At 37.1% G+C, this 18089-nt stretch overlaps 1 protein-coding gene across 2 annotated transcripts in view; it reads left to right on the top strand.

Annotated features, from left to right (window-relative positions):
- HMGCLL1 (3-hydroxymethyl-3-methylglutaryl-CoA lyase like 1) overlaps positions 1 to 18089 on the top strand; it is a 217262-nt gene that overhangs the window by 105946 nt on the left and 93227 nt on the right. For both annotated transcript variants that reach the window (XM_049894612.1, XM_049894620.1), the window contains 2 exons: positions 10240 to 10335; positions 12465 to 12613. In XM_049894612.1, coding sequence (XP_049750569.1) covers positions 10240 to 10335; positions 12465 to 12613 — 245 coding nt within the window. The remainder of the gene's footprint in view (positions 1 to 10239; positions 10336 to 12464; positions 12614 to 18089) is intronic.

The following is an 18089-nucleotide window of genomic DNA, read 5'->3' as shown; positions in this document are numbered from 1 at the left end:
CACCAAACTAATCTCACTTGTTTTTTTGTTCGTATTTCGAGAGTGTTAAGGAAAAGGATTTCTGCAGACAACGTGAATCTGTATTTCAGGAAGACTCTTGACTTCTTGGTGATACCTCTCTGAGAAAGATAGAAAGTATCAGCAAGGCTGTTATTTTCCAAATTTTTATTCTTTTATCAGTGCAGCTTTTTCCCCCTGGAGGAAGCATTATGTAGAACCTCAATATATGTTATAAACAGGAAAATTAACATGAGACGTTTGTTTCTCCCAGTGCTCTCAGAGGGGCCCTATCATTGTATTCACATGGCTGTGTGTTTACTAAACTTTAGAAAGGTTATACTTTTTTGTATTTTTTTCTTAAAGAGCATTTCTCCAAAATTATCATCATTTCAGGCCAACAAAACCTGGAATCCCCTCTAAATAAAAATAAAATGAGACTCCCTTGATTGAAGCAGGTGTGGGGGGCCTAGAATGCACTGTTTTGACTTCCCTCAATCCCGGGTGGCAGCCTCGAGGACTGAAATTCACTATGATTCCCAGCCTTGTTGATTTGTAGCATCTCCTGGGAAACTGACAACTACAGATTTCTGAATCTTGTGGTGGGACAGAACTAGAATCCCCAAATAGCTCTGATGAAGAGTCCAGTTTGGGAAACACTAAGTTGGGTGATAAAATATGCCCCCAAAAGTGTTCAAGCTGAGGATGGGTTCTAGTGTTCTTTGTAGGGGCTGTGCCCTTGACACTGTGATACACAAACCCGTTAGCAATGACTAATGGGAAGGTATAGAAGACATAGAAGGTGTCTATATTAAGGAGGTACTAGAGAATGTGCTTTACAGTCAGATAGACTTGTGTCCCTCTCAGCCTCCCCACTTACCAGCTGGGTGATCTTCTTCATCCTTAATATCTCTCAGTCTAGTTCCTTACTTATGGAAACTGTCCCTCTCTTTGGTTTGTTAAAATGATTAAAGAACTAATTCAAGTAAAGAATTCAGTACACATAGGCTTAACATAGAGCCTAGCACAAAGTCAATGTTTGCTTTCATCATTATCATCATCATGGCTAACAATAAAACATTAGACAAATTATTGGAGAAAAAATTATTATTCAAAGTGAATTGAATTTTATATAAATTCAAACTAGAATTAAGGGCTAAAAAGGAGGAAAAATTCAATTCAATTCGACATATATTTACTAAACGCCCTGGTATGCAGAATCTTCAGGAGCAAATGATTTAGTTGGGGAGAGAGACATGTAAATCAACATAAGGTACACCCAGCTTGATAAGAGCAATGATAGATATACATACAGTGAGATATGGAAGCACAGAGACACCTAAATCAGGCTGGTGGTTGAGGACGTGTTATAAGAGGAGCTGAGTTTTGAGTTGAATATTGAAGAATGGAATCAATTAGCTAGATGAAAAGGGAGGAATTGTTTTCAGGCAGATGAAATGATTTATGCAAAAGAACAGAGATGTAAAGTAGCTGTTGCAGTATTGCAAATGTTTTGTTATGGCTGGAGGTAAGTTGGGAACACTTCAGGAAGCAGGTGAGCTGTTTAGGAGAAGTAGGAAGCTGGAATTCTCAAGACCTTCTAAAAAAAAAAAAATTTTTTTTTTTTTTTTTTTTTTCAAGGGCTTAGCTGCAAACAGATGGAGAATGGGTAATCCTGATATAAGGCTTTCCTCAGCTGTATAATGTTCACGGATGTCTGATCCAAGCTGGCACTAATTTCCTGGTGTTTGATAAGTTGCGGGTGGTGTAACTTTATCACAGCATTCTGGACAGTGGTGATGCTCATAATAAAAGCATTAAAAAAAAAACCTTATTCCCAAGGGCCTCTGTGGATTGAACCTACTGCAAAACTTTTGTTGTATACTCCTAAATCCTAGACAGACTATGCATAAAAATTGCCCACGGAGCTTATTGAATATGCAGATTTCCTTTTCCACTATCAGAGATTTTGACTAATTGAGGCTGGTGTGAAGTAGAGAAATAATGCATTTTACAAAGCATCCTAGATAATTCTGACTGAGGCAGTGCTCAGACCATATAGATTTTTGGGAAGCACTTCTCTAAGCACACTGGACTCTCAGTAGGTGTTATAGATTCTGCCATACCTGTTGGTGGGAACAGGCTTTTTAAGATTTGCCAGGCTTGATTCTCAGTAACATAGGCTGTACACAGAGCTTAGCTAAAAAGATGAAGGTCCTGAATATATTCAGTTAGATGTAATCACAGTAAATTTGGCACCCTGTAGGATCTAGACTTGGCAACAATTTGGATATTTGGAGGTACCTACGAATCTCAAAACAATTAAACAGCATTCCAGTCTTCACTTGTGCTTCAAATAAAATATCAAAAGGGATCCAATACATACCCTACTCCAGTACTGTGAAAATTTATTTTTCTTACCTCTCCAAATGCCTTATACTTCACATCTGTTTTAGAGTCTCTCATTCGCTAAATGTTCCTCCTTCATGTTTCTTAGGTCCTGCATATCTCTATCTAGTCACAGTGGGTGCCTGGTATGGATTAGCAGTGAAAAAGTGAAGAATCTATGCTGACAATAACAGAGCTTTCTTTGAATGATAGTGGCTTCATAGAAGGTGGTGGTGTCCTGGAGAGCCCTCAAATACTGTGCCCAAACTCTTATTCTCGTTGATCTTTTTAGTACTTTATTAAAGATACCAGTGCTAATTGTACCACTCAAACCTCCACCCTCTTACAGCCTATCCCACTTTCTCTCCTTTTGTTGGCCACTTCTTATTTTATGCCCCTGGAAGTGCTGTCAAGATTGGCCTTGTTGCCTGTGTCAAGGTTGCTCACCCCAAACCTTGAAAGTAGGGAATATGAAATTTTCCAAGGAGCAAGAATTAGATATGGTTCTGTCTCCATCTTCAAGGGCCACGTCTCTGGTAAGTGCAAAGTATGGTCTAGTCTCAGACATTGTTCAGTCTTGAGCATAGTTGGCTACTGTCTTTGACTCATCACTCCAAATGAAGCAACTGCTGAGCTCTAACTGGTACGTTTTGGACAGTTCAGGGCTGTCTCTCTCTGGCTGAGATTTGTGAATCATCAGGGAACACATGGCCAAACCGTTAGTAGAGAATCTCAAGGTCTGAATGGCAGCTGCTCCTTGGAAACCCTATGGGGCAGTTCTACTTTGTCCTGTGAATAGGGTCATTATGAGTCAGAATCAACTCAACAGCAATGGGTTTGGTTGTGGTTTTCTTTAAGAAAAAGAATACATAATGCCAGATAGAAAAATAATATTAATTTTGAATGAGTAAAATATGAGATTACAAATCATTAAAAGTCAACAAATGCCAAAAATACCACAAAATTGAGATTAAAAAGTGCTTTTAACAATTTAATTGAGTTTAACCTCATAATACTTTTTTTGTATATTTTTTTGGCTGCCTATTCCTTGCTTGTCTCTTCTATAAGACAATACTTTATATTTTCTGTAAAGAAATTAGGTGATTCAGTGTTTTATCTAGCACTGCTGATAAAAAATGATTTTTAAATTCTCAATAGTTTAGAAAAGTATCTTTCAGTTTATTTCCTCATTATTGGCAAATGCAATCTAAGATTTTGTGATGGGTTACTTATACACAGATATAGTCTTTGTTTTAGAAGAGCTACTACAGTGTTGTGCCCTTCACACAGAAGAATTTTGATAAATTCTATTTTCTGTGATTTTTGCTAAGAACATAAAAATTTGTATGGTGTGTTAGTCATTGTATATACCATATATTCTTACTATGAAAGGACTTCCATTTTGATTTTACATCAATGAAAAGTGATTTATTCACCTACAGTTTTATGTACATAGTCTTTGGCAGTTTTTTCCCCAGACTACCTTCTGGTTTCATACATTTTAAAATGTGTTTCTCCTAAACTATTTACATACTTCTGGTACCTGATATTGTAGAATATGGTGAATGCGCATCCTTGGCCCAACACTTGAGTGATGATTGTAATATGAGGTACAGAGCTATATTTTATATCCATTGTTCTTGAAAATACAGAAATTATGAGCTCTCGCAAGTGGCTAAGTCTGTGCTTTGATTCACATGCAAAGAAACATATAAACCAATTAAAATGGTATTCCAGTCTTTACGTGTGTCACATGAAGAACATTACAAAAGAACTGCTCTATATATTAAACAAAAACACTTTTTATAATTCCCCTTTTTATCGTTTTTTTCTATCTTTTATCTGTCTTCTGGAATCTCAACTGCTCTGGAACAGTAAAAGCATCTTGCCACCAAAACGTATGTCTCAAACCCCACACTGTCTCTCCCCAATCCATTACCATATACATCGTTCAGATTTTCTATTTCTTCCCCTTTTTCCTTTCATTTCTCGGGTCCGACCTCCCTCTACCTAATCTACCATCACAAAACATCAGGTGCAGAGCTTTTCTGAGAGGGCAGGGTAGGGAAAACAATTGGAGCTCTTTAGCAGTTCTTTGGAGTAAAGGGACAGTGAGTATTCAATCACCTGCTGATGATGCTTGGCCAGGGAGGAAGGAAGAGTCTATATTTGGGTTATAAGATGTAATATTGTAAATTTCCTGGGATGTTAGAATAAATGAAGGGCACGGTAGGCGAGATTACTATAAAGATGGATTCCCTTAGAATGGAGTCACATAAATTTTAGATTGTACTCTGGACACTTTTGCCATTTAAGAACAGCAGTGCTAATTTAAACTCTTAATATTTCCACTCCACACAACTTCATCTTCAACAGAGCCGCAAAAACACATTGAATAATTTCTGTAGTGATACAAAAACAACCCCAAACATTCTCCTGTCACATAGTTTGCAGTATTATTGGTTACTATGGCTGCTAACCAAAAGGTTGGCAGTTCGAATCCGCCAGGCGCTGCTTGGACACTCCATGGGGGGAGTTCTCCTCTGTCCTGTAGGGTCACTATGAGTCAGAATTGACTCGATGGCAATGGATTTGTGTTTTTGGTTTTTAATCCCTAGTGAAGTCTTGGTGGTACAGGGGTTAAGAGCCCAACTGCTACCCAAAAGGTTGTCACTTTGAATCCACCAGCTGTTCCCTGAAAACCTTACAGGGTCGCTGAGTCGGAATCAACTTGACAGGCAATAGGTTTTAATCTCCGGTGGTGCAGTGGTTAAGTGCTCAGCTGTTAAGTGAAAGATTGGGGGTTCGAACCCACTAGGGGTTCCATGGGAGAAAGCTATGGCAGTCTGCTTCTGTAAAGATTGCAGCCTTGGAAACCCTATGGGGCAGTTTTACTCTGTCCTGTATGGTTGCTATGAGTTGGAATCCACCTGACAGCAACGGGTTTGGTTTTAGGGCTTAATCTCTTATTACGTTATAATATTAAACATATAAGTTGTATGTGTCGTAAATGTATATGAGACATTCATAATTTTTTTTCGTAATAACAAATGCAGTTCTTGAACTTAGAGACCTATCAAAGTGGTATCTTTGTAATTCCATTTGTTCAGGAAAAAGAAAAAAAATTCATCAGTGATTACATTCTAAATGAATAGTAGTATGTTCTTTTCAAAAATAAAAATAGAACCTCCCAGTTTCTTATTCACTTTCATCTAAAATAAATCATAAATATTTATTTCACCTAACTGAACACTCAGCCCCACATGTATTCAGTTGGAACTGAACAAACTTTTACTCAGTGAATACTCTGTTTTCTCTATCAACTCTTATTTTGGAGAGAGAGAAAGAATGGTAGATATTTTTACTTTTAATGTCATTGGACTTGACAGAATTGTATACTTAAAAAAGTTTAAAACTGATGTCTGTAAAGCATTTCACACTATAATTATTTGAAGTATGTTATTAAACAAGTGTGTTTGAAGCCGCAAGTTCTTAAATCCTTCCTTTTTACTATACATTAAAAAGTTCACTTTATCATAGGAGATATACATGCAGGACTCTATGAATAATTTTGTCCCGTTAAAAAACAGGAAGACCCCTGGGCTATTTACATTGGCTAGACAAGGTATAGCCTAAGTATTTGTTGTTATTCTAGTTTGGGTTGTAAACAAAAATGCTTCCTTATCTGTACTCATACATCGTGTTGTTCGTATTTTGGTATATTTACAAAATATACATACACACATATATCTTTCCCATTAGACTATGCAATATTTTAGGATAGAAACTATGTGTGTTTCATTCTTTTATTCCCTAAAATTAACTGTGGAACAAGTGCCTACAATCTTGAAATAGATCAATATTCAAATAATGGAATGAATTCTAAAAAAATCAGTTCTCATATTTTAAAATTTTGATAAATTCCACATCCTCAACAGTAAATAGCCTCTTTACCAAGAAAGAGATAAATAAAAACTTTGAGTATTGTTCCTTTTTTGAGTTTAAAAAAAACTTTTTTTTTCCTTCATTGTTTATTGTTCATTGTCATTGTTTATTACTGAGCTTATGGGAAACCATTTTGATTGTTACTCCATTGTATATTATTCGTTACTGTATTCCCATAAGCATTTACCTTAGAATTCCAGTTATCTCAGGGAAGATGGGTGGAAACAAGGACACTAACAACCTCAAGTTATATTTCAGCCACAGCGCTTGTCTGGAGAACATATTCAAAGCCTGTATAAATATATATAAGTATGTATGTGTGTATAGTAGCAAAAATCATAATATTCAGAAAGTAACAAAATATTACCTGAGAAAATACTCTGCCAGCTCAAAATATGTGAACACCCGAATTTAAAGTCACCATGATATGGTTAGTAGACAATGAAGTCTCTAAACTATATGCTTATTACATTCAAATTCTTATACCCTGTCACATATATTAAAAAATCTTTCATAATGTTGCACAAATATTGTGATTATTTGAACCCATATGAAAATGTGAATGCCTAAGAAGTTGATTAACCATGGCATGGCCTGTTCCACTGGCTAGATAGACACAGGTATCACTATTCCAAGACTGTGTCAAGATGATGGAAAAACATGTTTTCAACCAAATTATGGGCATTTTTTATGATCTTAAATGAAAAGTCACAGCAAAATCTTAAAAATATGCTAAATCGAACCAGATGTAGAAAGCTGTTGTTAAAATGTCAAAACAAAGAACTATAAAGGAATAGTTCTGATATTGTTTGAATAAAACAATGACTTAAGGCATTAAAATAACATCAGTATTGAAATATAACATAAACCACCCCCCCCCAAGAGCAAAAAGCAAATTAAAGCAAGGATTTTATGTCTTTAATTGAAACCTCATCTATTTTATTCATTGTAATAAAATTCTATCAAGATTTTCTGAAGTTCTTCACATATCCTTACTGGCCAAATTAAGACAGAATATTGTTATTTTCTAAATGGCCTCATTGTAGTGTGGCTATCTTTAAAAAGAAAAAAAAATACTGATTTTTTGGATTCTAGTTAATATATTTATCATAATTTCCTTCTGTGATTATCGGCAGTCAGCCTTCATGAAATTTGGTCACTATTACCTCTGTTCATTTTCTAGTTGTACTAATTGAAATATCCATTAAAAGAAGCCATTTGTTGTATCATACACATTTATTCATATTGATTCAAAATTTTATTAAATTATATGTAGAATAAAATAACTCCTTGCAGGTCAAAGTGATCTATGTTTGTTGTAGGTTAAAATTGCCTTTGTGCCCTTTTATGCTGTTCTATGATGCACTGCCATCTTCTATCCAAATCTGTATATTGGTTAGAGTAGCACTGCTTTTTTTCTGTTATTTTGTTAAATAAATGTCTCCAATAATTGTTTAAACATACTATGTTTAGTTAGACCTAAACATTAATAATATGGGTTAATATTGATTAACATCATTCTCTCGTAAGAGAGTGTTGTTTTGGATTTCATTACAATGTTCTAAAACTATCAGTGGTTACTTTGGATATTTTACTGCTTGAAATTAGGATTGAGTTCTCTGACTTTCTTATTATAATTTGTGTGTTCATGTGCTTTTGCATGTGTGTATGTGTGTGTATAGGAGAGAGAGATTTCAACATGCCAGAAAATATATATAGGTCGACACAACAGAAGACAATAGTTCAAGGAACTCACACTTTAGTTAGCATCAGGCACAAAGGCTAAGATCATGGGTATGCAGTCAACTCAACTTGTGTTGAAGTATGTACAGATGTTAAATATTTTCATAAGAAGTCTGTGAAAAAATGAGGAGTACGTTTTTACATAAAGCCATCTCCCATCACCCTTGTACGACTAGTCACTGCATCCTATTAATCTTTCTTTGGGAGTTCTATTCCCAGGTCCATTTCTGTACAGATCTTGTCACAAATTGGATTCCCACAATTGCCTGAGAATTGCTTCTCTTCTCCTTAGACTGCATTTTACACCTCCGTAGATTAATCTTTCTGAAATGTTACATTTAACCCAGTCTTCTGCTCATTCAACACCCGCTCCCCATAGTTTTCCATTGCCTTCATAATTTAGATCAACTGGGATCTAACTCAAAGGTACAGTGTGTGGCCCCTGGCTTCACTTAATACCTAATCCTTCATAATTCACTAATAATCTTCTCTATCCAGAAAATGTGCTCCCACTTTTGCACCTGTCACTCCATCTTTTCAACTCCTATCCATTTTCCAGTGTTCAGTTTTTATGACTATGTAGTGAATTGCCTCAGAACTTAGTGGCATAAATAACCACTTATTATGCTCATATATTCTTTGATCAGGAATTTGAACAGGGCACAAGAGAACAGGTTGTCTCTGGTCCACAGTATCTGGGTCCTCAGCTAGATGACTCATATACTGGGGGCTAAAATCATTTGAAAGGAGCCCTGGTAGCACAATGGTGGAGCAGTCAGTTGCTAACAGAAAGGTTGACAATTCAAACTCACCAGCCACTCCTCGGGAGAAAAGACCTGGTGATCTGCATTCATAAACATTAATCAAAAACCTAACCCATTGCTGTCGAGTCAGTTCTGACTCATAGTGACCCTATAGGGCAGAGAATTGCCCCATAGGGTTTCCAAGGAGTGGCTAGTGGATTCAAACTGCTGACCTTTTGGTTAGCAGCCGTAGCTTTTAATGACTGTGCCACATTACAGCCTAGGAAACCCTGTGAGGCAGTTCTACTCTGTCCTATAGGGTGGCTATGAATCAGAATTGACTGGATGGCACATAACAACAATCGGCTATTCTAGACCATATCAACCCTTCTCTATGGTACATTTTGATTAATTTCCTTTAAATTAAAAAATAATACATGCTTACTGTAACATTTCAAGCTGGAGCATATAGAGAAAAAAATCAGTATCTTTCTTCTTTCATTCCCATACAGAGGATAACAAGTTTGATTTGGCGTATCCTTTCATAGTTTTCCCCATGCTCAATTTGTATACTTTTCATTATTATTCTGTACATTTATCATTCATGGCATAATTTATCATTCATAAATATGCAAAGCTCATGGTTATTCCCATTAAAATTTTTCTATGTGATTTGATCACGAATTTTTGCTTTAAGAGGCTGATTTCTAGACTTTGTGAGAATCCAGTAAATTTGATATTTTAATTCAAAGTTTTTTTTTTATATAGATTCATGAAATAAAGTCTTGGCATGTGGGTTAAATTTTTCTGTTGTATATTTCACTCTGTTCATTTATTTGCATTATGAGAACAGACGGCAGTCCTAAGACAGCTCTTCACAAAGCATTATGAGCACTACTAACTAAAAAATTGTACCAACCAAATAACATGGTAGGATCTCAGCCTTGCTAGAGTATTCTAACAGAGACACATAATTAATATTTTCCTAAGAATTGTAAAATTTCATACACTGAAAATTATTAGTAATCCAATTTAGACATAACATTTTTGTATGGAAAATAAGCACATAGCACATTGCCTTTCAAACTCTCTCCAGTCTCAGGAATATTCAAGGCTTTGGGACATGAAATGAAACTAAGAGAAAGAAAATTCATTAAGTAAAAACAATATTGTTCTGAATTTCTGACTGTCAGTAATTCCGCATTTAACCAGATCCTGTTATGTGAATAAATTAAACTCAGATCAAGTTATGATGTTTCTATGACAATGAGAATTACTTTTTCTTCAGCTCTGTTGGCATAGTTTTATTTCAAATATTTATTTATAGAATACATGTGTGATTTTAACATAACTAGAAAGCTAAAAGAATGCTTGATAGAATATTTGGTGTTACATATTCATGTATAACTATTATGCATTTAAGATGGCTGATCACACTGAAGTGATGAAAGGCATTCGTCAATATCCGGGAGTTCGCTATCCTGTCCTTACTCCTAATCTTCAGGGCTTTCACCGTGCTGTAAGTGTGCTGCTGATTTTTCTAAAATCCAGAAGCCTCTTATTGTTTGAAAGATCTTTACAAAGTTAAAGTGGTGTCATATGTAACTCGCTTATTATCCTACACAGATGCTCTTCCAATGTGCTAGCAGAGACATGGAGATAAGTAACTTCGTGGCACTGTTGGGGACTACAGTGCTCCACGTAAATGTCTCTCCCAGTTTAATCCTCCAAGGTTCAAAACGTAAGAACACAGTTATCCCTTTTGATGAAATTGTTTGGAAAGTGTGTTTCCCTGCTAAATAGGGAGTACAGGTTATATCTTAAACATTTCTCAATGCCATGTAATAATTATTAATATCACTGGACTGGAGAATTCTTTGTCATATTTTTTTCTGCCAGCCTTTTTGTTGTTGTTTTCTCCCCCTATGTGAAGCTAATCATTGGCATTGTATCTACCTCTGATATTTTTGGTTCCTCTTCTAGCTTGTTTCTTCCAATGTTCTGTGACTTAGGGATTTAAGCTTTAATGGTTACACATACGAGAAGAATCAATGCAATTTTGAGAAAAGGCTTGAGGTATTATGCTTACACAGTTTTACTGCAAATGTTTTGCAACAACTATTTCTGGTGTTTAATAGAGTTTTTTCACTTCTGGATTTTAAACTGTGTTGAATATAGTTGAAGCTGTGGGGTGCTAGTTTGTATATCACTTATTCATATATCTTGTTAGAACCATTTATTTTTCTTTCGTTCAATTTGATATAATTTTTTATGTATTAAAGAGAGAAAGAGGTATTTTTTCAAAGTTGTAAATCTTGCTGTCATCCAACCCCAACATAAAAACCCATTGCTGTCAAGTCCGACTCATAGCGCCCCTATAGGACAGAGTAGAACTGCCCCATAGGGTTTCCAAGGAGCATCTGGTGGATTCGAACTGCCAACCTTTTGGTTAGCAGCTGAACTCTTAACCACTACACCACCAGGGTTTCCTAATCCCTACATATCAGGGACTGTTTCTACCTTGAGAAAGATACTAGCTGAGAAGACACTTTTCAGGAGAGCTTAGAAGGGCAAGCAGTGGAGTGGAACAAATATTGGCTTGGGAGTCAGGCATGGCTGTGCTCAAAACACAGCACCAGAACTTTTACTAGCTTGTGACGTGGTACTACCTATTTAGCCTCTTTGAGACACAGTTTTCTTATCACTGAAATGGGCATAATAATACTTGGTTTACAAGGTTATTTATGGACTAGAAACAAAACATGCAAAGTAATAACAGTAGTACTGGCACATAGTATATGTTGAATAATTAAAATTTTTATTTTACAGATGAAAATTTATTTTGAATAGAGGAGTAAAAGCCAATATTTTTTAAATGTTTGAGGAAGGATGATACAACAACGTTTTCCCTTTAGTTTATTAATAGGACATCAGGGAGAGGGGGGAACCTAGGCAGAGTGTTAGGGACAAATTAACAGAGGGTCTTAAAACTCCAGCTGGAAAACTGAGAAGCTTGACATTTGGGGGGGTGGAAAAAGCCACTGGAGAAGCTTGGGGAAAGAGTAAGGATGGTGAAAGGGACAAAAGAGAAAGTCGGTTCGGCTCATACTTCGGATTTAGAGACAGACAAGGGGATTAAGGAGGGAGACACATCAGAATATGGCTATAGCAGTCAAGGTATGAAACAACATAGGCTAGGTTAAGATAGAGGAAGAAAATATCGGACAAAATCTGAATGATAAATTGGGGGAAAAAATTGCTTGATTGTGGGAAGAAAAAAAAGCGGAAAGAATTTACTATCCCCTGCTTTAATAATTGACTTGAAAATAATGTTTTCCATGGATTTTAAGAGGTTTTATTGGGGTGCCTAGTATTTTCCATAATTAGGGCTAAAGCATTTCTGAAGTTAACATGTAATTTAGGAAAGGCAAAATTAAATTGGAAAAGCATCAGTGTGTTTTCCATGCCTCATAGATTTATGAGTGTTGCAGTTTGTGGAATCATTCTGTTATTATAAAACATTTTACATTTCCAAAGAGTGCCTGTGGGAGGATGAGAGGAATCTAATTTTTAAATCATAAGGCAAATGTTAAAACAAATATCATTTACATTTTTGAAATCATTAGTTTTTGTCTTTCTATTTTTCAGGTGGCTGCCGGAGCCACTGAGATATCAGTGTTTGGTGCCGCATCCGAATCCTTTAGCAAGAAGAATATTAATTGTTCCATCAAAGAAAGCATGGAGAAGTTTGAGGAGGTCGTTAAGTCTGCAAGGCACATGGGTATTCCAGCACGAGGGTACTTAAGAAGTCCTGCACGTTGTTTCTCTTTAGTTTGCATGTACTGTTGAAGCTCATGAAGAATTATTTAGACATTCTTTAACCAGTTACAGTATACACAGCGTACCTTATGTGATCAGGACCGTCTTACATGGTCGCATATCTTATTAGCATCAGTTAATGATTATTCTAGTGTATCAAACTTGTGAAGTACATCATGCAATTGAGATAAGAGGAGTTAGCATGCCAATTTGACATTAACCATATTATTAATACTCAGTGATCCAAATGCAGCCTTCTTTGGATTTCGGCCTAGTGTGAGCTGATAAATTGGTATAAACCCACAGTAGCTTTTGGAAAGGAATCATTTAATGTTTCCTTTAATAGTTTTTTTTTTCTTTTTTAAACGTAACATTTTATTCCAAGAATATTTCATGTAGAATTTCAACAGAGTATGTATGTATGTAAAACATAAAATTAAGCTCTTGATCTGTATGGGGAAATTGGACCCATCAATTCACCCATTAGACCTCTCCCTCAACACTCAACTGCCCTACCTTCTGTGTGGGGCCCTGAAGTACCCCGTAACACCTTGCAGGACATTGTTTAGAAATCCCTGACAAAATGCACTCAGAATACAGATAAAAGTAGATGCAGTTCTTCACTCTTTTCTATTATGTATCATATTACTTCTGTAAGTACATTAGTGATGCCTATGATTTTCTCCTTGTCCTGCCTCTTTCTTGTAGAAACTGCACTGCTCGTGGTCTGAACCATCACTTGTTCATAGCAGGATGCCCTGATTACAGGCCACTGGGGAAAGCAAACTGACCTAAGATCCACACACCCAGTTTTCTCTCTCACCAGTTTAGAAATGGGATACCAAACATGAGTACCTGAGTTGAAAGATCATGTGATTTTCCTGTTCAATTCATTGTTTTGGGGTACTTATGATGGCTGTTGTTATTTGTCAAGATGGTGTCAACTCATGGTGACCCTGTGTACAACTAAATGAAAAGCTGCCTGGCCCTGGGCCATCTTCACAATTGTTAATGCTCAAGTCCACCGTCGGAGCCACTGTGTATATGAGTGCCTTCTAACCTAGGGGAGCTCAGGTGGCATAGTGGTTAAGAGCTATGGCTATTAACCAAAAGATCAGCAGTTTGAATCCACCAGCTGCTCTTTGGAAACCCTATGGGGCAGTCCCACTCTGTCCTATAGCGTCACTATGAGTCAGAATAAACTTGATGGCAACGGGTTTGATTTGATTTTTTAGTTTAATGTAGGAGGCTCATCTTCTAGCACTATGTTGGACGATATTCTGTTGTGGTTGATGGGGTTTTCACTGGTTATTTTTCGGAGTCAATCATCAGGCCCTTCTTCCTAGTTTGTCTTAGTCTGGAAGCTCCACTGAAGCTTATCCACAGTGGGCGAACCTGTGCGGTGTCATAGCTTCTAGCATCATAACAATATGCAAGCCACCGCAGTGTGACAAACTGACGGACGGCCATCCTAGGATGCAGCCACATGGAAATCATGAAAAGACAGAGTAGTGGTAAGCCGGGAATGGAAGACCGCAGGAGGCTCTTAGCAGCCTTGAAAGATATTTAGTGAAGAAGGCGCGAGAAAACCTGCTTTGTTTTTTGCCTGCCTCTTTATGACGCTCAGTTGCAGCATCTACTGAGACCGGGCTATATCTCCAGGTCTTTATGTTTCTTGAGAATTCTTAAGAAATAGTTTAGTTTAAGAGATTTGTTAATTTCCTATTAATTATGTGAATATGAAGATAGAAATATACTGGGTCTTTTTAATAAATTAAAATGTATAGTGTTTATAAGAGAAGGCTGAGTGCTGGAAATGGATCTAGAAGCAGTTTGTAATTCCTTTGGTCGAGGTAAACAAAGTTCATATGGGCAGGAAAAATTCAGTGGTTAATGAGAAAGACAAGCAGATCCAATTTCAAGCAAGAATATTAGGAAAGGATTGGAACTGGGTCAAAGTTGTTTGGAGGGTGTTTAGAATTAGACTATAGCATAGTGAACTATTGTTCATTTACTTTCCTTTTTATAAACCCATTCTTCCTTTCCCTATAGTTAGTCTTCATGAGTTTTTAAAGACACAGACTTAATTGTGCAGTCACAATAGGTACATATCATATAAAAGACTTGTGGGAAAAATTTTTTAAAAATAATGTGTTTCTATAGACGGAACATAAAGGATGTTCATTTTGGGGGCAACATTCATAAAACCACAGTCATAGAGGAAAGATGTACTGTAAGTCTCTAAATTTAAGCAATTTTTTTTTTAAACATGCCTGCCCTTTAAAAGAAAGGGAGAATGAAGATCTTATTTTAATATGTGTTTATAACATGGAGTGTAGGTTTTAAAGTAATGCTCATTGGCAAGTTGAAGAAACATAACTGTAAGAGGTAAAGTGCACGTGCATCTCACCCTTCAAATAGGAAGATGTTTTGCTTTTGGTTTTGTTTTTCCCTTGAAAGACAGATGTAAACATAAATTGCAGGAAGTCAGCTTTTATCATCTTGTTAGGTGCCTTTGAGTCAATTTGGGCTGAGTGACCCTATGTGGCAGAGTAGAACTGCCCCATAGGATTTACCCCATTCACTAGGGTATAATCTTTATGCGAGCAGATCTCCAGGTCTTTCTCCTTCGCAGCAGCTGGGCGGGTGCAAACTGCCAACCTTTCCTTAGCCAAGCACCATCAGGGCTCACTTTTTTATCATCTTAGCCCTCTCTATGGGTTGGAATCACTCAACAGCAATGGGTCAATGGGTTAGCCCTCTCTATAAAAGAAAAAAGTTAATTTAACAGATCTAATCGTCCAAACCAGTTTTCGTTGAGTCAGCTCTAACTCATGGCGAACACATGTGTGTCAAGAATAGGAAGAAGACAGCACAGTGTGACAAAGGCAAAGTCATAGGTGCTTCACAGACACATCTAAATCCCTGGAGGGACTGAGTTACTGGGCTGAGGGCTGGGGACCATGGTCTTGGGTGACATCTAGCTCAACTGGCATAACGCAGTTTATAAAGAAAATGTTTTACATTATACTTCGGTGAGTAGTGTCTGGGGTCTTAAAAGCTTGTGAGCAGCCATCTAAAATATGTCTGCTGGTCCCACCCCATGAGGAGCAAGGGGAATGAAGAAAACCAAAGACACAAGGGAAAGATTAGTCCACAGGACTAAAGGACTACAACTACCACAGCCTCCACCAGACAGTCCAGCACAACTAGATGGTGCCCACCTACCACCAGCAACTGCCCTACAAGGATCACAATAGAGTGTCCTGGAAAGAGCTGGAAAAAAATGTTGGAAAATTAAAGTCACACAAAAAAAGACCAGACTTACCGGCCTGACAGAGAATGGAGAAACCCTGAGAGTATGGCCCCTGGACATCCTTTTATCTCAGTACTGAAGTCACTCCTGAGGCTCACTCTCCAGCCAAAGATTAGCCATGCCTATAAAACAAGCAATAACACACATAGTTCAACCAAGTATACAAGACTAAATGGGCACACCAGCCCCGCAGCAAGGACGAGAAGGCAGGAGGGGACAGGAGAGCTTGACGAATGGAAATGGGGAACCCTAAGTCGAGAAGGGGAATGTTGACATATCGTGGGATTTGCATCCAATGTCACAAAACAATATGTGTATTAATTGTTTAATGAGAAACTAATTTGCTAAGAAGAAGAAAAGACCAACAACGCAACAGAAAAGTAAGAGAAAGACATGGACAGTTAACAGAATAGGAAATATCAATGGTGTTGAATTATACAGAAGAATGCTTCAGCTTGACTTAGAAGATGAGAAACATCCATGACAACTCAAGGAAGTACCATTGTTCACCTATCCCAATTTGCAAAAATAAAAAAGTTGCTAACACCCTCCCCACCCCCCCAAGAAAAAGTAGGACTGTGCTCCTTGGGTTTTCAAGTGACTGATTTTTTGGAAGTAAATCTCCAGTACTTTCTTCTGAAGTGCCGCTGGGTGGACTCAAACCTCCAACTCTTAGGTTAGCAGTTGAGTGCATTAACAGTTTGCACCACCCCACCCAGAAACTCCCAGTAGGGCTAATGTTGTCATTGTTAGGTGCCGTGGAGGCAGTTCCAACTCATGTAACCCTATAGGACAGAGTAGAACAGCCCCACAGGGTTTCCAAGGGGTGGCTGGTGGATTTGAACTGCTGATCTTTTGGCTAGCAGCCGAGCTCTTAACCACTACAACACCAGGGCTCCTAATAGAGCTAATAGAAATTCTGAATCCACTTTAACATTTTTGTTGAACCATTAATATGGCTCCATCAATAAAGAAACAATTTCTAACCATGCTATGACTTAAAAAGTTCTCCAGGCTTTGATCAGAAAACGGTAATGTAGGGGTACAAAATGAACTAGAAGTGACCCACAGAAAAACCAAACCTTCAAAGTACAACGGTGGCTTTATTGCTGATTTATACTGTGTACACATGTATTTTTTCCAATGTAAATTTTGTTCATTTGGAGCACAATTCTCTAATTTTCTAAAGCACTATTCATTTTAGAACTATATCTTTCAGTATATGAGTTCACTATTTATTTGTACATTTGAAAATTATCCTATTCTTCCACCAAATTTTACAGAGTTTTAACTAGATATTTATTTTTTCTGGCAATTTAGACGTTACAAAAACAAAAACCAAACCCAGTGCCGTCGAGTCGATTCCAACTCATAGTGACCCTATAGGACAGAGTAGAACTGCACCATAGAGTGTCCAAGGAGCACCTGGCGGATTTGAACTGCTGACACTTTGGTTAGCAGCCGTAGCACTTAACCACTATGCCACCAGGGTTTCCAATTTTGATGTTAGGTACTCACTATTATAAGTCAAAGGCCTTTGGTACTCACATAAAGAAAAATCGATGCTCAGCTATTGCAGCAGATGCCTCAGCATGGCTTACTATGGCAGCAGCTGCATCAACATATACTTGATCATCATTCAGAAAAATTTATGTCATCGGCTGTCAGATTTAAAGACCATAAGGGAGTATACATTTTATAAATGCTCACTAAAACCATTTAAATCTTAAAAAAAATAGTCAACATTCATAGCGTCTAAATAGTAGCTTTTATTACAGTTATGAAAGCTATTGTTTGATTCTCCCAGCCCCCCTCCCCAGCACACACACCCATGCACACACACACACACACACACAAATGCACATGTACACATTTTTCATAACATAACATCTGGGACACATTCTGAAAAGAGACCATGCCAAATCAATGACATGAACTGCAGAGACAGCTAACTACTGCTGTATATACACTGTATGTGAATGAGCAAGGTAATGTCTACATTTTGGACTTAATTCTTTAAAGTGTAATTCACGTGACTTATAGTTTTTTTTTTTTTAATGGGGAAAAAAACTAGTGTTTTTTTTTTTTTTTAGCATCTCTCTATATTAGAAAAGTTAAGAAGGTAAAGAAGAATGAAG

Source organism: Elephas maximus, chromosome 1 (assembly GCF_024166365.1).
Source record: "Elephas maximus indicus isolate mEleMax1 chromosome 1, mEleMax1 primary haplotype, whole genome shotgun sequence".
NCBI lineage: Eukaryota > Metazoa > Chordata > Mammalia > Proboscidea > Elephantidae > Elephas > Elephas maximus.
The sequence above is the reverse complement of the archived record's forward strand: the minus strand, read 5'-3'. Positions and strand labels throughout refer to the sequence as shown.